The sequence below is a fragment of the Bos mutus genome, chromosome 8 (assembly GCF_027580195.1).
Source record: "Bos mutus isolate GX-2022 chromosome 8, NWIPB_WYAK_1.1, whole genome shotgun sequence".
NCBI lineage: Eukaryota > Metazoa > Chordata > Mammalia > Artiodactyla > Bovidae > Bos > Bos mutus.
Window position 1 is genome coordinate 21,657,842 of NC_091624.1, and position 22,053 is coordinate 21,679,894.

The 22,053-nt window shown below is 40.0% G+C and overlaps 2 protein-coding genes across 7 annotated transcripts; one reads left to right on the forward strand and one right to left on the reverse strand.

The window, feature by feature from the left end:
• Window positions 1–663: 663 nt before the first annotated feature.
• ZNF189 (zinc finger protein 189) lies at window positions 664–12,195 on the reverse strand. Of its 6 annotated transcripts, none has more exons than XM_005904070.2 (3): window positions 11,880–12,195; window positions 11,103–11,229; window positions 664–3,381 (listed from the first exon to the last, which is right to left on the reverse strand). In XM_005904070.2, the coding sequence occupies exons 1-3, from the start codon at window positions 11,910–11,912 to the stop codon at window positions 1,661–1,663; spliced, it is 1,881 nt and encodes a 626-aa protein (XP_005904132.2). In that variant the 5' UTR covers window positions 11,913–12,195; the 3' UTR covers window positions 664–1,660. The 6 variants fall into 6 exon arrangements, with proteins under 6 accessions (XP_005904132.2, XP_005904133.2, XP_070231289.1 ...); XM_005904071.2 differs by having other exon boundaries at window positions 11,103–11,187; window positions 11,880–12,194; XM_070375188.1 differs by lacking the exon at window positions 11,880–12,195 and adding an exon at window positions 7,300–7,391 and having other exon boundaries at window positions 11,103–11,201.
• Window positions 12,196–12,411: 216 nt separating this feature from the next.
• Window positions 12,412–19,687, forward strand: MRPL50 (mitochondrial ribosomal protein L50). Its single transcript, XM_005904073.2, has 2 exons — window positions 12,412–12,559; window positions 18,899–19,687. Exons 1-2 carry the CDS (start codon window positions 12,468–12,470, stop codon window positions 19,284–19,286), a joined length of 480 nt encoding a protein of 159 aa, XP_005904135.2. The 5' UTR covers window positions 12,412–12,467; the 3' UTR covers window positions 19,287–19,687.
• The last annotated feature ends 2,366 nt before the right edge of the window (window positions 19,688–22,053 follow it).

Genomic DNA, 22,053 nt, shown 5'->3' on the forward strand with positions numbered 1-22,053 from the left:
TTTCTTGGAAAAAAGCAGTGTATACTGCAGTGGACTTGCTTAAAAACAAAAACAAAAACCTTGCTGGCTATGCTTTTTTGTAGCCAATGAACTGAACACATAAGAACCATTTCAGTGTTACTGGAATTTGGATCTAAGATCCAAGATTCACATTCAAGTATGTTAAAAATTATGGTGGGAACACCTCATACTACCATGGCCCCGAATTAAAGTGAAGTCAACAGCCAGAACTTCTGCTCAGCTAGATAACCATACATGAAACAATGCAACTTCAGCAAAGAGCAGAGAAAATGTTTAGTGTGCATGCTGCAAAAATACACTTTGCATTAGGTTTTCAAAACAGAGAACAGGTCTAAGAACCTCATTATTAGTTGTGAACCTGGGCTAGAGAACTACTGGTGCAGAAAAAGTAGAATATCTAGGTTACAGAAGAAAGTGAGGTCTTTTGCTTAAACTATTAAGAAATCTAGAATAAGAGTGTGCTGGTGATTTGGAATTAGGAATGAAAGACTTAACCTCAATTGAACTATCCCAGAAAAGGTAACTAGTCAGATGTAGAACAAATCAGAGCAATTTAAATTCTTGATTCTAATTTTTAAATGCAGTAATGCATTTGACAGGGTAGATTTTACAATGGAGTAATAAATAAACTCTTACACAAAGCAAAAAACAAAACAGATTTAATGACTAGAACAAATGAATTAATAGGTTTATAATAACCATTAACTAAGGGAAGCCCTAGAACCAGAAATAAAGATTGCATGCAAAGTCTAGTTACCATAAAAACCAAGGCATACCAAAATATCTGTCTCCTAGCGTAGACTCCAGGTCTTTTTTATTTCCAACTCTCAGTAATCAAAATATTTACACTTTCACATGCTACTGGTAGTAGAGGAATAAGACTTAGTCTGTCTAGGACTACAAATATCTTTCACAGAATGGAGTGCACACAAAGAACAGTGTCTTCCTCCACCTTTTTGGGCCCATCTTAGGGGAAAAAAGGCACTACCTAAGATTCCTTGGTAACACCTTTGCTAGGTTTGTTACATAATCTTTACATGTAGAATTAATGGTCCACTCATTTCACAGATCTGGGAACCACATGGCATTGGAACTGCCTTTAAGCCACATGCCAAACTGGCTTCAACAAGGACAACAGCTTTGGATGTCAGTTCTTAAAAAAAAACGGGGGCTTTGTTTCCTTGAAAACATAAAACATATGCTTAACTACTGAACTTTGGAACACACAGCCAAACATATTGTGGAACTCAAAGAACCACCATATATTTCGGTGCCAGAGGACTAAGTTTTCTAACATCAGCTGCTTCCAGCTCCCCTAGGCATATGCAACTTTGTTCTTCTCCCTTTTATTAATTATAATTAAGTGCTCTGAACTTGGGTTTAACCTCTCCACTGAGAGATCTGGGGAAAAAAAAAAAGATGCTTAAATTACTGAGTCTTTCTCTGATCAAAATGAAGAGTAATGAAGTCTTCAACTGCATGTGGGCACTGCCCATTATTCACAGAATCTTTAGAAACCATGTGCCTGAGGCCAAAGAGAATCTGCTTTGATCACTAAGAGTGACTCACACTGAGCCATACTGAAACTGCACTTGGGTACCTGGTCTCAAGTCAAACTGAACTTAAATATTTCTCCACATTACTGCATCCATGTAGCATGCAATTTTTGATGCTGAATAAGAGAAATGCGGCAATTGAAGGCTTCACCACAAGCATCACATTCATGGGTTTCTTGAATTTTCACCTCTGCATGGATTTTCTGATGGTTGACAAGGCTGCGCTGCTGACTAAAACTTTTGTCGCACTTCTCACACTTATAAGGTTTTTCTCCTGTATGTATTCTCTGATGCTGAATCAGGCCGGAGTTCCGGCTGAAGGCCTTCCCACATTCATCACATTTATGGGGTTTATTACCTGTGTGAACGCCCTGATGTCGAATAAGATTACAAAGTTGACTAAAACTTTTGCCACACTGTCTGCAAAGATAGGGTCTCTCACCAGTGTGGATTCTCTGGTGTTCAATAAGAAACGAGCTCCGACTGAAGCTTTTCCCACATACAGTACATAGGTAGGGTTTTTCACCAGTGTGGATTCTTTGATGTTGCACAAGATGAGCACTGACACTGAAAGTTTTCCCACATTCATCACATTTATAAGATTTTTCCTTAGGGTAGACTTCCTGTTGTATAACAAGACCTCCATTTGGGTCAAAACTTTCCTTGGTTTCATTGTATGAATAAGTCTTCTCTCTGGTGTGGATTCTCTGGTGCTGAATAAGACCTGAGCTTCTACTAAAGGCTTTTCCACATTCCTCACATTTATGGGGTTTGTCCCCTGTGTGAATTCTCTGATGACGAGTAAGGTTGCAAAGTTGACTGAAGCTTTTCCCACACTCTTTGCACTGATAAGGTCTTTCACCTGTATGGATCCTCTGATGTTCAATAAGGAATGAGCTCCGACTGAAGCTTTTTCCACATTCAATACAAAGAAAAGGTTTCTCACCAGTGTGGATTTTTTGGTGTTGTATAAGATATGTACTTAATCTAAAGGCCTTCCCACATTCACCACATTTATGGGGTCTTTCCCCAGTGTGAATTCTCTGATGTTCAACAAGTAACGAATTTCTACTAAAGCTTTTCTTACATTTGGTACAGTGATAGGGTTTCTCACCAGTGTGTGTTCTCTGATGTTCAATCAGGTGTGACTTCCAACTGAAAGCTTTCCCACAGTCACTACATTTATGGGGTTTCTCACCTGTGTGAATCCTCTGATGTTTAACAAGGCTTCTTCGCTGGCTGAAGCTCTGTTTACAGTGATTACACTGATAGGGTCTCTCTCCAGTGTGGATTCTCTGATGTCTAATAAGGGTTGAGCTCACACTAAAGGTTTTTCCGCAATAATTACACTCATAGGGCCTTTCCCCGGTGTGAATTCTCTGATGTTCAATAACAAATGAACTGCGACTAAAACTTTTCCCACATTCATTACATTGGAAAGGTTTCTCTCCAGTATGGACCCTTTGATGTTGAATGAAATGAGCCTTGCGGACAAAACCCTTTCCACATTCTTCACATTTATGACATTTCTCTTCTGAATTTGGTCTCTTACGGATAATGTTAGTGTTTCCTCTGAACATTCTTTGTTCCTGGGTCAAAGATTCCCTTGGTATTTCCCATAAGAAGATTCCTCTTTGTTTATCTAACCTTCCAACAAGTTCAAAGGTTTCTCTATGCATGGGATCCTGGTCAATTTCACTTTTGATTCTTGTAACTATTATACCCTGTGGTTCCATTTCTTCCTCAATTTCCTCAATTTCTTGTTTCACAGTTGGCTCCTCATCCTTATCTCTGTTTAAAACATCTGGAATAAATGGAAAACAGCAATGTCAGCCTAGTTCTTTGCCAGCAAGGAGAAACTGTCATAAAAATAAGATAATTAAAATAATCTACTATGTGCATAAAATGTAGTTCACTGTATCACAGCACGCTTGTGATGATTACATTAGTTCAAATACATAAAGCATTTAAAACTACCTGGCAAACAGTACAAGCTATATAAATATTATTTAGTACTAGTTTTCTGATAAAATGAAATGTTTTCCTTAAAGAAAGGGTAACAAAGAAATAAAATAAGTAATAGTAGGACAAACTAGCTATCAGGAAAGAAAGGACAATGTGGAAAGAAAACAGCAGGTTCAGAAAAACTTAGGATGAAGTAGCATTACTGTAATGTGAATAAGCCAAATAACTGACAGAAAAGAACACATAAAATGATGCTGAGAAGGAAAACAGACAAAAACCAGAGGAAACAATTCATTCATTACCAAGAATTTGTTGCAAATAAAAGCATTCCAGGCACTGTATTAATATAATGAATTAGAATTTAGAGATAAGGCAAGAAGCCTCTTAACAAGTGGAATAGATGATAAGTACAAATAGGGAAAGAGTAGAATATGACAAAGAAAATACTAAGTAAAATAGTTCCTATATGGAGATAAATGGCTTTAAAAAACTGAGTTGAAGTGATATGGATTCTATTATATAGAAAAGCAGGAAAAAAAGAACATGTTTAGAGCTAATGGAAGAAACTAGGAAAAAGAATAGCCTGTGGTAGTTCATGACTTCACCTACCACAGATACCACATTCTTCAAGTATAGATGAGTCTCATTCCTCTAAAGATATAAGACCCATGTTGGAACTATTCATTTCCAACTGGGAGTTTGCATGACATCCAAGAAATGATAATCTTGCATGCATTGGAAAAAAGATAACATAATGGTCTATAATAAAACAGAGCAGCATATGGGACACTTAAGTCTGCCTCTGACTTCTTTCCTGATTTTCTATCTCTTGCTGCCTGGTGGATAACTCCATGAGAAGATTCAATCACCACTAAATTCTTATTTGACCCTAACAATTTCTCCTTTTTTATACCTCCTTTTTTCTTTCAATTTTATAATCTTCTAACTGTGGAGTCATCTTTGAATTTTCTTTTCACTTACTTCAAACCAGTCGTTATTTTATTCCAAAAAAAACCCCTCTTCTGTTATTTCCCTAAGAAACTTTATTTTTACTTAAGGCTACTTACAGTACTGTCTCTCAAATTCATTTTCAGTAGACAGTCTTTTCTTTCACTCAAAGAAAAAGGATGAGAACTGCCTCATCAATCTGTCTTGTACCTAAAATTACCTGCACTGCTACATGAAGATATATCCCATTCTTATCCAAGGCTAAGTCATCTACTCTCTCAATCCCACTTGCCTCTGGGCACTTGTTCAATTATTACCATTTCTTCCTCTTTCTTCAATTTGTATTCTCCATAGAATTCTACATACACCTTCTTCAGTTCAGTTCAGTTCAGTCGCTCAGTCGTGTACACCTTACCAAAATACAAAATATATCCAACTTTATCTTGAACCTGAAATCCTTTTCTAGATGAAATCCAAGCTTTGAAAAAAAAATCTTAACACTGTACCTCTCCATTTTCTAACTATGTTTTCCACACTCAATCTCTTCCCATTCAATCTACTTGATAATCTACTATAAAATCTGGTTTCTGTTTCTAGTATCTAGAGAAAGTTCTCATTAAATCACCAATGACTTTCAAGTAGCAAATGCAACGGACATTTATTAGTCCTTATTTTACATGCAGCATGTGATATTCTTGACTACTCCCATTCCTTTACACTGTTTTTGGTTTCTATGCTATTGTATTCTAGTTCTCTTCATACTTCTTATTTGGCCTTTTCTAATACATTTCCCTCATGCATTTCTCTTCTCCACAATTGTTTAAAGATATTACTATCCATGTTTATATCCTCATCATGCTCTATATACACACACTCTCTGAATGTTGCCACTAAGCTGTCTCAAAAAGGTCTCACAAATAACATTACCATCATCACTTGTCATGTCCATCTCCACCTTTAATCATGTTCCTTTCAGAAGCATTAACTGTCCATCAGCCTACAGTCCCACAGCAGGAAATCATTCTAGATTTTCTCCCTTTTTCTTACTATTAATCAATCACCAAAATCAATGATTCTACTCTTTAGCATTTGCCCTCTCTGTTTTCCATAGATTACTGCAAAAGCCAACTAATAATCTTTGGCTCTGGTCTTTATCTATTTCATTGAATCCAGAAGAGATTTTCATGAAATGGAATTCTAATCATGTCACTACCTACAGATCCTATTATCTCTAAAATCAAACCAAATCTCTCTACATTATGATATCAGTACTTCTTGAGGTCTCTAAGCTTCAACTCACTCTCCTTCCCATGCTCTCACACTTTAAGTGTGTAAATTGCTTATGCTTTAGTCATTATGGTATTTCTTTGCATATCTCATATTTATGAAATATCCACTGGCATTGTTTACTTGAGAATCTCTTAATTTCTTTTTAAGATTCAATGCAATGCAATAGTTCCTCTATAAAGTTCCTTCACTTAATCCATTAGATGATTTAAGAGTTCTGTTTTTGATGACCATCCTTTGTCTATAACTGCATTATAGCTATTATTACACTGTACTTCAGTTTGTATTTTCCATTGGATTACAAGTTCTTTCTGAGACTTTGTGTTAATGTCTTTTCATAACATTTACTCAGTGGATATTGTTCCAGGGTTTTACTCAAAGCAGTAATACAAAATTACATTATTTGCAGATGATATGACTGCCTCCCTTTCATGCAGCTATGTCGTGGCAAAGGGGTTTGCATAACTCAATGCATCTCTGAGCTATGCCATGCAGTGCCACCCAAGACAGACAAGTCACAGTGGAGAATTCTGAGAAAATGGGTGGCAGAGGACGAAATGGTTAGATGACATCACCAACTCAATGGACATGAATCTGAGCAAATTCTGTGAGACAGTGAAGGACAGGGAAGCCTGGCATGCTGCAGTCCACAGGGTTGCAGAGTCAGACACAACTTAGCAACTGAACAACAATGACCACCTACCCAAAATTCCTAAAAGAATTAAATGAAATATAATAGCTATGAAAGGACTAAGATATAGAACAAATACTGGTTCTTACTACCAAGAATAACTAGTTAATAAATATTATAGGAAAAGAAATATGCTCTTCATATTAAAAACCATAAGGCCTAGGAATATATCTAACAAGAAATGCAAGATCCATAAAAGAATCCATACAATTTTTCTGAAGGACATAAGACAGTTAACTAGAATCAACCAATTGCCAAAGAGAGTCAATATTACAAGGCTTTTACTTCTTCCCAAACCAACTAACAACTATTCAATCCAAAATCCCATGAACCAATTAAAAAACCCCAATGAATCTAAATTTCAACTGGAAGAATGCAGAAAACTAGTTAAGTACAACTGACCCTTGAACAACATGAAGGTTAGGGGCACTGATCCTCCACTCTGTTGAAGATGTACATATAACTTTAAAGTTGGCCCTCTATATCCATGGTTCTGCACCTACAGATTCAGTCAATTGCAGATTGTATAGTACTGTAGTACATATTTAGTGAAAAAAATTCACAAATAAGCGGACTCTCACATTTCAAACCCATATTGTTCAAGGGTCAGCTGTATAACCTCAAAGAGAATGTAAGAGTGACTTTATCTTACCAGACATGAAATATAATATATTGCTAAAGTAAATAAAACACAGAGGCACTAGCATGAAAACAAATAGGTCAAATAGAGAGACATGTAAAACAAGTGAATCTAGGCTGCCAAACAGAGCAGCCTGGAAATGACTAGCCATTAGACCTGGGCTTGGTAGCTGTAACCACCTTCTGAGGTACCTGCCACGCTTGTACTGTATGTTCCCATCCTCTGGTCATAGCTAATTTTTCTAGAGTAAACAGGTGCCTCAAAGTGCAGTTCTCTCAGTTTTCTAGGAGAAAAACAAAACAAAACAAAACAATAAGAGAATGGGGAAGGACTTGCATTTTTAGGCCAACCACAATGCTTTATATTTATTTATTGAATGAATGAGCAGTTGAATAAATATTTGGAAAGAGACTAAGGTCCAATCTGGCTCTAGCAGTCTGGAGAGAAGTTATCAAAACTGAAGAAGTCTACATTAACTGAAAGAACTGAAAGGTCAAGAAGTGAGAGATCAAGCTGTCATCAATGTAGTTATTGCAGGTTTTAAAGAAAAATCAGCATGGAAAGGATAGGTATGACTGAAGAGGCAAAATTACCAAGCTAGACAAGCTGTGTTAAGTAGAGTAACAGGATGAAATGCCAGAAAACACTACACTGGAATAGTTGAGTAACCATAATCTCTCATCAAGGGAGCACAAATCAAGGGGGTAGATACAGAATTTATACAGGAAGATGAAAAGATTGTGGAGGAAGAAATAATAACTCATGAAAAGCTGCATTTCAGCTACAATAAAGAAGAGAGCCTGAACGCAGATCACAGATGGGCTCACTGCTATTTTACAATACTAGGCACAGGCAAGGCTGGGCATTCACCTGATATTATCAACCAGGACACTATATGGGTGGAAAGAGCTGTCAGTGACTCAGAGATACCATAGCATAATGGAAAAAAAACCTAGCATCTGATGTGGCTGGAGAATGAAGTCGTATGCTGAAAACAACAGATGAGGCTAGAAAGCTACACAGGAGCTATATAAGGTGGTTCCAGTATACAGGACAAGAAATTAAGATTTTTTTTTGTTTTTTAATCCTTTAAGGTGTCAGAAATCACCAGAAGTTGTAAGCAGTTAACTAACACAAAATCAGTTTGGTAGCAATAAAGAGAATATATTAGAAGAAAGGGAAACTGGAGGCAAGGGGCTAGATATCAAGCTAGTGCAATAATCTTGTCAAAAGATACTGAGTCTTAAGTATACTCACTCAGTCACCCAAATATTTAAGAAGCATATAATATGCCTGGCTCTGTGCTAAGTGCTGGAGAAATCAAATGAAAGAATACAGTTACTATCCTCTTGAAGATCAGTCTGCATAGAGATATAACATAATAATTATGGTACACTATAATAAATTCAACAATGGAAGTATATAAAAGACAGCACAGAGAATGGAGTACTGAATTCTGAAGAGGAGGCCCTTATATCTTGGTAGATAATTTGAGATCTGCCAGATGTGAGTTACTTATGTGGTCTTCAAAAGGAGATGACTAAGAAGCTGGAGTTCAACAGAGAAGATAATGACAATGATGATGAAGGTAACAATTGACATTTATACACTGTACTTAATACATGTCTGTCAGTGTCCTAAATGCTTTACATATATTAACTGAGTTAATGCTCACAATAATCCTAAGATTAGGATTATTATTATTTCCATTTTTATATAAAAAAAGAAAACAGGCACAGAAAGGTTAAGTAATTCACCCATGGTCACAAGTCTTATAAGTAGTGGAATTGGGATTTTTATTTAGGCAACTAGGCTCCATATTTTCTCTCTACTTAAGTAGAGATAAAGATTTGAGACTTATCACGACATACTTGATTACCTGAGTGTAACTAAGACCTGCCAAGGTAGGTTTATAGACTGAGAGAAAGTCTGAGAATGCAAAGAAATAGAAGGAAGCAATAAAGAGTTTCAAATATCTATAAAGAAATGGAAGTCCCAAAAGAATCTACTGTATTTGACAACTGGGTCATTACTGACGAATGTTAAACAACTGAAGGTAAGTGGCAGAGGTACAAAAAGAGGCTTAGAGATAACGGGAAGTAAAGAAGTAGAGAATACACATTAACCACTCTTACAAAAATCTGGCTGTGAAGCAAATAAGTAGTAGGTTACAGGAGCAGCAAGAAAGACTGTGGCTCAAAGGAGAGCTCTGGCGCCATGAACATACCTATCATCAAATTACACGGGTGGGGGGTGGCGGGGGAAGACTGATACATTCTTGGAGAATGTGCAACCTTATGCGTGCAATGAGGGGTAGAAAACTTGAGAGTTCATGTGTGGTGGTCTCTATCTTCTCTGTGAAACAGAAGGTGAGGTCCACCACTGAGTGATGAACCCAAGGAAAACTCAAAGTTTCTGAAACAGTCACTAAAAGAAGCAGGGGTAGGAGCAAATCAATTATAAAAAAATTTGCTGATAAAACCACTGGGTTTTTATATCCAGAAGGAAACCACCTGTATATATGCAGGGCATCAATTCTTTCAGTTACAGAACTTCTCTTGCTGTGTTCAGCAAATCAGGTAAGAGAAAAAGGCAGATTTTATAACCAGTACAGGACTTCAAGTTTGCAGAATGGGTAGAACATAATGACAAAGTGGCAAGACAGCATGCTGGTGATCATTTTATATATAGATCTATGGGTTAGCAGAGATGGCAATGGCAACCCACTCCAGTACTCTTGCCTGGAAAATCCCATAGATGGAGGAGCCTGGTAGGCTGAAGTCCATGGGGTCGCTAGGAATCAGACATGACTGAGTGACTTCACTTTCACTTTTCACTTTCATGCACTGGAGGGGGGAATGGCAACCCACTCCAGTATTCTTGCCTGGAGAATCCCAGGGATAGGGGAGCCTGGTGGGCTGCCATCTATGGGGTTGCACAGAGTCGGACATGACTGAAGCGACTTAGCAGCAGCAGCAGCTATGGTTAGATGAGAAGGTGAAGCAGGAGGGAACTAAGAGCCTGGGAGGAAAAAAGGAAGTCAAGGAAAAGGAAAGATTAAGAATAAACAGGTTCAGTAGGAAAGGAGAAAAGGTAGACAGGTAGGAAGTTATAGTAAGCTCCACATGGGCAGAGATCATGTCTGTTTTGTTGACTTGTTTAGTTATAGTCAATAAACATCTACTACCTGAGAAAGACTAAGGTTATTAGTCACAATACAAGATATTGGGGTTTAAAATTTGCCTGTTATAACAAAATTGAGGGTGTGATCATTGATGTGAGGTGCTTAATAAGAATGGAAAAGCAGGGTCCTTGAAGATATAGTGAGACAGAAGTAATGACTGCATGATGGTGTGGGTTAACAGAGAGAAGATTCCGAAACGTGACAAAATCTATGTGTGAGACACCAAAAAAAATAAAATAAATAAATTGACAGATGATAGTGAAAAGAAATTAAGAGGGTAGAGCAAGACAGCTGAGACCTCAAAAGAGAAATTACGTTTGAAGGTAGAAAACTAATGCTTTGGGAACAGTACTGAAAAAGTTAGAACAATTATTTTTCCCTTTCAGCCCTGAGACAAAAGATGGGGAAGGAAGAGGATGTGGGAGAATAAGCCGCCCCTGCCAGAGAAGTAGTGTCCTTGGGAAAGTGCCAGGTTTCAGTTAAGGCCAGGAGGGGTAGGGAACACCATGTGAAGAGAAACAGGGGCTCCAGAAGGCAGAGTGAAAAGGGGTGGGAGGAAAGCAGTGGGAAGATGAGCTAGGAGGCAAAGTACAGAGCAATATGGGAATGAGATTAAGAGGATGGAAGCCAGAAAAGCTTGTATTTTGGTCACTGTAAGGACGGTAGGGATGAGAGCCATGGAAACAATTCATGGCTGAAAGGTCTGAATTGGAGCCTTGGAACAAAGCCATTTGGTATGGTACTAGTTCATGTGTTCTGCTTTCTTACAGTTTCTTAGCTATTTTGATCCAAGAAACAGCAGATTCTTACCCAGTGAGACCAGGTTTCCATAATTCTCCATCATGACATCTTTATACAGGCTTCTCTGAGCTGGATCCAGATAATCCCACTCCTCCTGGGTAAAAAACACAGCCACATCCTCAAATGTCAGCAAGCCCTGAAATAGTATGATTTCTGTAGTCAGTTTTGTTGTCTCAAGGACAATTCTACCGCTGAAAGTAGCAGAAACAACCACTTATCAGGGCCGAGTAGGCTAGGAGGAACATGATAACTAAGAGTTACAAATGAGACTCAATTCTGGGAACAGACAGAATTCGGACACCTCAAATTAGAGGAAAACACAGCTGGATCTCTGTCCTCTGTAGTGAGGAGCTTATGGATAAGGTTTACCCAGTATGCCCTAATAATTTACTTTTAGTAAGCTGCACTAAGGCCTTCCCAAGTTTCCTGCACCTCCTCATCCCGTTCCAACTCAATTACGACCCTTTTCAACTCAATTATGTTAATTTTTCTAAGCGTCTACTTTGGATCCAGGCATGGGGCAGGTGTAGAATAACCTCACCTGGAAGAACTCATAAATGAAAACGCTAGTTTGGAGCATTACTAATTTTCTTTAGATTTATCAAGTCGCTCTTGAAAAAAGGAGCCACTGGGCAGTGTGATCGCGAAGGGCTCCCCAGTACATTAGGGGGTACTTCATTGCACCGCGCTGGCCCTAAAAACCCGAAAAGGGGGGTGGGGGCGGTGGCGCGGCCTAGCGAGCTAGGTAAAGGCGAGAGAACAGGAATACTCCGAGGGGCGACTTACCTTTGGCTGTGGCGGGGGACTCGGCGAGGCCATCTCTTAGACAGAAAATCAGGGCAGGAATCCCGGGTGGCCGCACGAAAAGGAGGCCCTGGCAAGGCCTACCCGGCCGCTGAATATTAGGCCCGAAGAAAGTGAGGCCTCTAGGCTGGATCTGGCCAGGTCCTGCCCCGAGCGGTCACGACCCCAGCAGCCTGTCAGAAGCGCTACTTGGCCGCCCCCACCCCGCACCCCCCTGCCTAGCTGTGCAGCCTTCCAGGCCTCGCTAGAGCCTCCTCCCGGTTGCCAGTTCCTGCTGCTTTCAGGAACCCTGCTCTGTGACCGCCCGCCCCCGGACCAGAAGGCGTCACCGGGAACCTTCCCGGGACGCCCCTCAACTACAACTCCCGTCATGCTCTGAGAGAGCGCTGGGGTGCACCCTGCCACGGCCATGGCGACCGAACTACACTTCCCGGAGTGCAAAAGGCGAGGGAGCCTGGGTAAGTCTCAACCGGAAAAGGACACATGCCACTAAGCTTACATATTACTGGCTGATCTTCGCGTGCCTCTGCCTCCCGCGGGTGGAGCTCTGTTACCAAGGTCTCCCCGAAGATGGCGGCGCTCTGGGTGGCCGGCGTTGGCAGAAAAAGCCTCACAGTGGTAGCTTCAGGGGCGCCACGCAGAGAATTTTGGTCTCGACTCAGGTAAAGCGGAAGGTTAGACCGTGGGTCATGCTCACAGAAAGTAAGGAGAGGAACTGAGAATGATGAACTTAAGACGGGACCATGGTCCTGCGCCTTACCAGAGAAAGGATGAGAAAGTGCATGAGGGTTCTGAGTTCAGAAGCTTCAGCTCCTGTTTCCGCGAGTGGTGGGGTCCACCTCGTGTGCCCCCAGTTTACTCATCTTAGAACAGAAATACCGCCCCCTTCTCCTTCCGTTTCACTTGTTAATTTATTAGGTAAACCATACTTACTGACCACGTGTTCCAGACGCGGAATATAGTGTGGTGTCGGGAAACAAATGACTGTTTTAGGACAGGCAACTTAGAACATGAATGTGAAAGTGTTCGCTGAACTAAATTCATTTGGGGTATATTTATTCACAAGAAAGATTCAGAGTGCAGTGTCCTCATTTTGTCCGCGCATTGATTTACTCAAATAGGTATTAAACAACTGCCCTGGCCCAGCATTTCTTTATATAGGATGCAGCAGCGAAACAGAGTCCCTTCTCAGAGCGTGAGTGCTTTGGCAAGAGTAAACCGAGCCTGCACCTGAAGGAAATAGCAATATTTTGCTATAAGTCAGAAAGCAAGTTAGTGACAGGGCTGGATCAGGAATCCCGTCTCTTAACTCTCCCCATCTGCTGCTTTTTCTGCAGGGCAGAAATTTTGTGAAAGTAAGTCTGTGACTAGTGTTAGGACATGAAGATTTGTAGGAACCTCAAGAAACACTGTATAAGCTCTTAAGTTTCCAACAAAAACTTTTTCAACCCAAAGGGATTTTTCTCATCAGCTCATGTTTTATTAGCTTTCCTTCTGTTCCATTTTGTTTTGATTATTTTTTTATATGTGATTTGTTTATTTAATTTTTGGTTGCACTAGGTCTTCTTTGCTGCTTTCAGACTTCTGTAGTCACAGGGAGTCGGGGCAGCTCTCCGCTCCCTTGTGTGGGCTTCTCATTGCAGTGGCTTCTCTCTTGTGGAGCACAGACTAGGTGCCGGGGCTTCAGGAGTTAGAGCATGTAGGCTCAGGAGTTGTAACTCCTGGGTTCTACAGCATAGGCTCAATAATTGTGGCGCGTGGGTTTAGTTGCTCCTTGGCATGTGGGACATTTCCATCCCAAGGATCTAACCCATGTCACCTGCATTGGCAGGTGGATTCCTATCCACTGCACTACCAGGGAAGTCCTTGTTTTCCCTATATTTTGGTTAGTATTTATTGTCTCTTAAATCTCCTTCAAGTTTGTTTCACTGACTCATTTAACATTTCTAGGGTGTATTTCTAGGGTGTCTACTATCTAGATGTGAGGAATGCAGTTGTTAATAAGATAAACCAAATCTTTGTCCTCATAAAGCATGTTTTGGTGGAGGAAAAAGTGAACAAGTGTAATTTCAAAAAGTGGTAAATTATGAAGAAAACTAGAGCAGTACAGGCATACCTTGGAGTTGCATAAGTTTGTTTCCAGATTGCTGTGATAAAGCAAGTATCTCAGCATGTTATACAGATTTTGGGGTTTCCCAGTACATTTAAAGTTACGCTTACACCATACTGTAGTGTTTAATGTCAATAGCATTATGTCTAAGAAAACAATAAGCATATCTTAGTTAAAAAATAGTTTATTGCTAAAAATTGCTAACCATCATCTGAGCCTTCAGAGAGTTATAATCTTTTTGATAGTGGAGGGTCTTGCTTTGATGTTAATGGCGAAGGATAGTTCAGGGTGTTCGTTGCTGAAGGGTGGGGTGTCTGGTAATTTCTTAATATAAGACAAAAAGGAAGTTTGCAGCGTTGATTGACTCTTCCTCTCATGAGTGATTTCTCTGTAGCATGTAATGCTGTTTGATAACATTTTACCCACAGTAGAACTTCTTTCAGTATTAAAATCAATTCTCTCAAACTCTGCCCCTTCTTTATCAACTAAGTTGGTGTAATGTTCTCAGTCCTTTGTTGTCTTTTCAACAATCTTCACAGTATCTTTACCAAGAGTAGATTCTATCTCAAGAAACTATTTTCTTCGCTCATTCCTAAGGAACAACTCTTCAATGATGAGGTTTTAACCTGAAACTGAAAGTGTTAGTTCCTCAGTTGTGTCCGACTGTCTGCAACCCAATGGACTGTGGCCTGCCAGGCTCCTCTGTCCGTGGAATTCTCCAGGCAGGAATATTGGAGTGGGTAGCCATTCCCGTCTCCAGGGGATCTTCCCAACTCGGGGATGGAATCTGTGTCTCCCACATTGCAGGCAAATTCCTTACTGTCTGAGCCACCAGAGATTGTAGCAATTCAATTATGTCTGAGGGGTCACTTGTAATTCTAGTTGTCTTGCTATTTCTTATATATTTGCAATTACTTCTTCACTGATATCGTGAACCCCTGAAAATTATTCATGAGGGTTAGAACTGGTTTCTACCAAATTTCTGTTTCTGTTGCTATTTTGATCTCTTCCCATGAATCATGAATGGGCTTCTCTGGTGGCTCAGCTGGTTAAGAATCTGCCTGCAATGCCAGAGACCTGGTTTCGATCCCTGGCTTAGGAAGGTACCCTGAGAAGGGAACAGCTACCCACTCCAGTATTCTGGCCTGGAGAATTCCATGGACTGTATAGTCTGGGGTTGCAGAGTTGGACACAACTGAGCGACTTTCACTTTCATGAATCATGAATATTCTCAATGGCATCTAGATTGATGAATTATTTTTAGAACATTTTCAGCTGACTTTGCCCAGATTCATCAGAGGAATCGTCTATGGCAGCTATAGCCTTACAAAATGTGTTTCTTAAATAATAAAACTTGAAAGTAAAGCTCATTCCTTGCTCCATGGACTGCAGAGTGGAAGTTGTGTTGGCACACATGAAAATATTAATCTTGTACATCTTCATCAGGGAGCTTACTTAAGTGACCAGGTGTGTTGTTAAATGAGCAGTAATATTTTTTGAAAGGAATCTTTTTCTGAGTGGTAGGTTCAACTGTGGGCTTCAGATATACGATAAAACTTGTTGTAAGCAGATGTTCTGTCTTTCAGGCTTTGTTGTTGCATTTATAGAACACAAGCCTGGTAGATTTAGCATAATTCTTAAGGGCCCTCGGATTTTCAGAATGGTAAATGAGCATTGATTTTAACTTCAAGTCACCAGCTATTTTAGCCTCTAGCAGAGTAAGCCTGTCCTTTGAAGTCAGGCATTGACTTTCTTCTATCTATAAAAGTTCTAGATGGCGTTTTTCAATAGAAGGCTGTTCTGTCTACCTGGAAAATCAGTTGTTTAGTGTAGCCACTTTCATTACCTTAGCTAAATTTTCTGGATAACTTGGTGCAACTTGTAGTTGCTGTTTCACCTGCCCTTTTGTTATAGGGACGGCTTCTTTCCTTAAACCTCGTGAACCAACCTTTCCTGTTGTTCAGTCACTAAGCCCTGTCCCACTCATTGCTACCCCGTGGACTGCAGCACGCAGACTCCCCCATCCTTTACTTTGTCTCAGAGTTTGCTCAGATTCATGTCCATTGAATTGGTGATACTATCTAATCATCTCATCCTCTGCCACCACCTTCGCCTTTTGCCTTCGGTCTTTGCCAGGATCAGGGTCTTTTCCAGTGAGGTGGCTCTTTGCATCAGGTGGCCAACGTACTAAAGCTTTAGCTTTGGCAGCAGTCCTTCCAATGAATATTCAAGGTTGATTTCCTTTAGCATTAACTAGTTTGATCTCCTTGCAGTCCAAGGGACTCTGAAGAGTCTTCTCCAACACCACCGTTTGAAAGCATCAGTTTTTCAGTGCTCAGCCTTCTTTATGGTCCAGCTCTCACATCCATACATGACTACTGGAAAAACTACAGCTTTGACCTTTGTCAGCAAAGTGTTTCTGCTTTTTAACATGCTGTCTAGTTTTGTCTTAGCTTTCCTTTCAAGGAGCAAGTGTCTTAACTTTCGTGGCTGCAGTCACCGTCCACAGTGATTTTGGAGCCCAAGAAAATGAAATCTGTCACTGCTTCCACTTACAGCTTCCTCACCTTTTTCAGCCTTCATAGAATTGAATAGCGTTGGGGCCCTGATCTGGACTAGACTTTGACTTAAGGAAATATCGTGGCTGGTTTGATCTTCTGTTCAGACCATTAAAACTTTTTCCACGTCAGGAATAAAACTGTTTTGCTTTTTAACATTTGTGTGTTCACTGGAGTCATACTTTTAATTTCCTTCAGGAACTCTTTCTTTGCATTCACCACTTGGCTGTTTAGCTGGAAGTCCTAGTTTTCAGCCTAATTTGGCTTTTGACATGCCTTCACTTAGCTTAATCATTCTAGCTTTTGATTTAAAGTAAAAGATGGGCAATTCTTCCATACCTAATTTCAGTATTGTTGTATCTCAGAGAACAGGGTTGTCCAAGAAGAGGGAGAGAGCACTTGGTGGGGCAGTGAGAACACGCACAATATTTGTCAGTTAAGTTTGTTGTCTGTAGGAACATAGTTTGTGACACCTCAAGACAATTACAATAGTAAATCAAAGATCACTGGTCATCACCATAACAAATAAAATATTGAAAAAGTTTGAAGTATTGTGAGAATTCTGAAGATGTGACAGACACTAAGTGAGCAAATGCTGTTGGAATAATGGTGCCCATAGACTTGATTGCAGGGTTGCCACAGACCTTCAATTTGTCAAAAAACACAGTATCTATGAAGTGCTATAAGATGAGGTACGCTTGTGTAAGAGATTACTGAGATGCAGGGAATAGACTACATTTCATTGCGATGAGTCGTGAAACTGGAGTAATTTCAAGAGAAAATGGGAGGTCAGGAGGTACAGAAGTTGTGTAGGCAACTCTTGAGACGTTTTGTTGTAAAGGCAGCTGGAGTGGAACATGGAATCTGGAGGTTATTTCCTTTAAAGATGGGAAATACTACAGCATATTTTTGTGTCATGAGAATAGTAGATAGGGAGAAATTGATAAAGAATTGATGTAGAAAGAGGGATTGGTAACTGGAAGAGTCTTTGAATAGACACAGAGGAATAGCATTACAAATCATTTCCTTGACTAATGTCCATTTCTGATACCCTCCAATTTCGGTACGGATGACCGATCCCAATCAGATGACAGCTCCTTAGGAATCAGGAGTTAGTTTATGAACAGATATTAAGCACTGAAATAATGTGTAAAGACAGACTCCCTCACATTGGCCCATGTGAAATAGTTACACAAGCTGTTTTAAAGGACTCCTAAACACATCTCTGTATTCAAGTTTATAATCTGACACAGTGATTCTTAACTGGGGACAGTTTTGTCTACCAGGGACATTTGACAATGTCTTTTGGTTATTACAACTGGAGGACAGGAGTGCAACTGGAATTTAGTGGGGAGAGGCCAGGGGTGCTGCTGAGCAACCTACAGTGAACAGGACAGCTTCCCACAATAAAAAATTATCTGGTCCAAAATGTCAGTAATGTTGGCGCTGAGAAATCCTGATCTAGTAAGAGGAGTAGAATGTAAATAAAATTAAAACTCAGGTGGAATGAGGTATGCTCTGAGAACAATATTAAGTGCTATGATATATGTAGGATCTTAAAAATAAAAAAAGATGAACTTATTTACAAAGCAGAAACAGACTCAGAGACATAGAAAGCAAACTTATGGTTACCAAAGGGGAAAAGAGGGGGGGATAAATTAGGAGTTTGGGATTAACGTATACACACTACAATATACACATAAATATATTCAAAACTGAATCACTGCTGTACACTTGAAACTAACACAACATGTAAATCAATTATACTTCACTTTTTTAAAAAGTGCTATGAGAAAAGTGCTATATTTGATTGAGGAAATCAAGTAAAGCTTGAGAGAAGAGTTTTGTCCTAGAACTTAAAGGATGGATTAAGAATTCTGTAATTGGAGGTGAAAGATAAATACTTAAGGTAGGATATAACTTGAGCTAATGTGATATCAGAAGAGTGGGAAACAAGGTAATTCAGTTTGAGTAGGGCATAGAATGTATATAAGATATTAGTGGGAAATGAAGTTAGGTAGATTGGGTTTGGATCTGGGAGGACCAGAAATTCCAGAGGATTTACCATCTTCATTCATTCCTGGAAATTCTTAGGGCATGTAAAATCTGAAGGTAGCTTTTGTTTTCTCTTTGTGCCAGCTGAGTTCAACTATGAATTTATAAGGGCAGAGACCTATTTAATTCTTCTCAACAGTGCCTAGAGTTAAGTATAAGTAATTGTGCAGTATATTAATTTAGATTGATGGGCAAAATTAAGTCTGGTGTTCGTCAACTTGTCAACTTCCTTAATGCAGTGAACTGAAGATTCACTTATTTGTTTTTGATCCCTCCAGAAAAGAGAAACAGCCAGTGGTAGCTGAGACAGTAGAAGAGGTGAAGAAAGAACCTATCTTGGTGTGTCCACCCTTACGAAGCCAAGCATACATACCACCTAAAGATCTCCAGAGTCGTTTGGAATCTCATGTCAAAGAAGTTTTTGGTTCATCTGTTCCTACCAGTTGGCAGGAGATCTCGCTGGAAGATGTTCATATGAAGTTCAGCTTCTTAGCACGTTTAGCTGATGACTTGGGCCATGCAGTGCCTAACTCCAGGCTTCACCAGATGTGCAGGGTTAGAGATGTTCTTGATTTCTATACTGTGCCTGTTCAGGATAGATCTAAATTTGATGAACTTATTGCCAGTAATCTGCCTCCCAATTTAAAAATCACCTGGGGTTACTGAACAGTTCAAAGGAAGAACACATTGAAATCTTTTTTTTCCCCCCTGAAAAGGGGGCTGTTTATCAGACTTTTTGATACTTTACCATGTGAAATGCTGTCAGAACTAGTCTCTATACCCACTTTTCTCTGTGGAAGAAAGTTATTAATCTTTTTTTTTTCATTGTCATGAATTGACAAATAAGATTTTTTCACATTTGCGGAAACTTTTAATGGGATCAGGTCATTCGTAATTTATGAAAATATATATTACATATACAGATAAAATAACATTTGTAAAAGCAATAAAAATCTGTAGTATATTACGAAAGATGTTTCACTACTTGCTTTACTGTACAACTAGAAATAGTAGAAAATAATACTGTTCAATCTAGATAAATCTCTTGGAATTAAAGTAGATCTGGAGCATTTTTTTTTTAAGGTGAAATTTGCTTTTCTGCCTCATCGTTTTCTTGTTGTTTAGTTGCTAAGTTGTGTCCTACTCTTGTGACCCTATGGACTGTGACCCACCAGGCTCCTCTGTCCATGGGATTTCCCAGGCAAGAATACTGGAGTGGGTTGCCATTTCCTTCTCCAGGGGTCTTCCCGACCCAAGGATCAAACCCAGATCCCCTGTGTTGCAAGTAGATTCTTTACCACTGAGCCATCTAGGAATCCTGTCATTTTCTTCTGTATTATAAATGGAGAAGAATCAGTTCAATTCAGTTCAGTTCAGTCGCTCGGTCATGTCTGACTCTTTGTGACCCCATGAATCGCAGCATGCCAGGCCTCCCTGTCCATCACCAACTCCCGGAGTTCACTCAGACTCATGTCCATCGAGTCAGTGATGCCATCCAGCCATCTCATCCTCTGTCGTCCCCTTCTCCTCCTGCCCCTAATCCCTCCCAGCATCAGAGTCTTTTCCAATGAGTCAACTCTTCGCATGAGGTGGCCAAAGTACTGGAGTTTATACTTGCCAACTATTAAGAACTATGGGCTTCCCTGGTAGCTTTGCTGGTAAAGAATCTGCCTGAAATGCGGGAGACCTGGGTTGGTTCGATTCCTGGTTCAGGAAAATCCACTGGACAAGGGATGGGTTACCCACTCCAGTATTCTTGGGCTTCCCTGATGGCTCAGCTGATAAAGAATCCGCCTGCAGTGCAAAAGACCTGGGTTTGATTCCTGGGTTGGGAAGATCCCCTGGAGAAAGGAAAGGCTGTCCACTCCAGTATTCTGGCCTGGAGAATTCCATGGACTATACAGTCCATCTGGCTGCAAAGAGTCAGACACGGCTGAGTGACTTTCACTTTCGTTAAGAAATATAATCTTGGTCAGATATGTACCAGATTCTATATCGGAATGGATACTCTCTTGAAAGGAGATGATGTTTATTTCAAACCTTTTTTAAAAGGTGGCCTTGAATGCTCTATGAGTCTCCACTAGAGTGATAAATCTTTGTAGACTCATGGACTTTTAATTTGTGGAAATTACTTATATAGCTAACCAGATGATTCTGGATGATAAAAATGATAAAGTGATTAAACTAGGAATTATTGTTCAGACTTTAGAGGTGGCTAGAGAGTAATGACACGAGGAGAAGGAATTTCTTATATTTTATCTAATAATTCTGAAAGAAAAGTGACAAGTTTTTAAACAAATTTACATTTATTTTTTTCCTAGGGTGACTCCTTTGAAGAGGGCAAAAATTAGTTGGTTATATAAATTCTGGCATGTTTATTAGAAAAATAAGTTACAGTACAGTCATGCCCTATATGGAGAAGGCAATGGCATCCCACTCCAGTATTCTTGCCTGGAAAATCCCATGGACGGAGGAGTCTGGTAGGCTGCAGTCCATGGGGTCACTAAGAGTCAGACATGTCTGAGCGACTTCTCTTTCACTTTTCACTTTCATACATTGGAGAAGGAAATGGCAACCCACTCCAGTCTTCTTGCCTGGAAAATCCCAGGGATGGGGGAGCCTGGTGGGCTGCTGTCTATGGGGTCGCACAGAGTTGGACACGACTGAAGCGACTTAGCAGCAGCAGCCAGCATGCCCTATAAATACCATCAGTGGATAATCAGATTTTCAGTAACCTATACACTGAAGATTCCCTGGTGGCTCAGACAGTAAAGAATCTGCCTGCAATGCAGGAGAACCGGGCTCAATCCCCAGGTCAGGAAGATCCCCTGGAGAAGGTAATGGCTACCCACTCTTGTATTCTTGTCTGGTGAATTCCATGGGCAGAGGAGCCTGGCGGGGTACAGTCCATGGGATTGAAAAGAGTCAGGCATGACTGAGTGACTTTCACACTACATTGAATAACTTCAGAAGTTTCTGCAGCGCCAAAATGTCTAGAGCCCTGGAACTTAAACATTAGAGCTGTTGTATCCCTTCTGCTTCTTTGTGGAATGGGTTCAGGGTGGAAACATATGGATTCTGTGTACAGGATGTGATTATCTCATTTCCTGCACAACTTTTACGTCTAATCTGGAGATAAAGAAAAACGTGCAGAGGGCAAGATGGAAGCAAGGAATGGGCAGTGTGGAAAACACTTGGTTTCAGCTTTGTTGTTGCTCAGTTGTGTCCAACTCTTTGCAACCCCATGAACTGCCAGACTTCATGTAAATATGGCTAGAGAAATTACTCTTGTAGCCTGGAGTAGTTTCTCAAAATTTAATGTGCTTATGAATCAGTTAGCATCTTTTTAAAATACAGATTCTGATTCTCTAGGTCGAGAGCAGGTCCTGAGCTTGTTTAAAAAACTCCTAGGTAATTCTTGTGTTTTGAGTAC

Bases quoted from the DNA above. Each gene is read 5' to 3' on its own strand.
- MRPL50 (XM_005904073.2), top strand. From the start codon at position 12,468: ATGGCGGCGCTCTGGGTGGCCGGCGTTGGCAGAAAAAGCCTCACAGTG. The intron at 12,560-18,898 runs GTAAAGCGGAAG...TGATCCCTCCAG, and splicing joins GAATTTTGGTCTCGACTCAG to AAAAGAGAAACAGCCAGTGG.
- ZNF189 (XM_005904070.2), bottom strand. From the start codon at position 11,912: ATGGCCTCGCCGAGTCCCCCGCCACAGCCAAAG. The intron at 11,230-11,879 runs GTAAGTCGCCCC...ATACTATTTCAG, and splicing joins GTCCCCCGCCACAGCCAAAG to GGCTTGCTGACATTTGAGGA. The intron at 3,382-11,102 runs GTAAGAATCTGC...CATTTATTCCAG, and splicing joins TGGAAACCTGGTCTCACTGG to ATGTTTTAAACAGAGATAAG.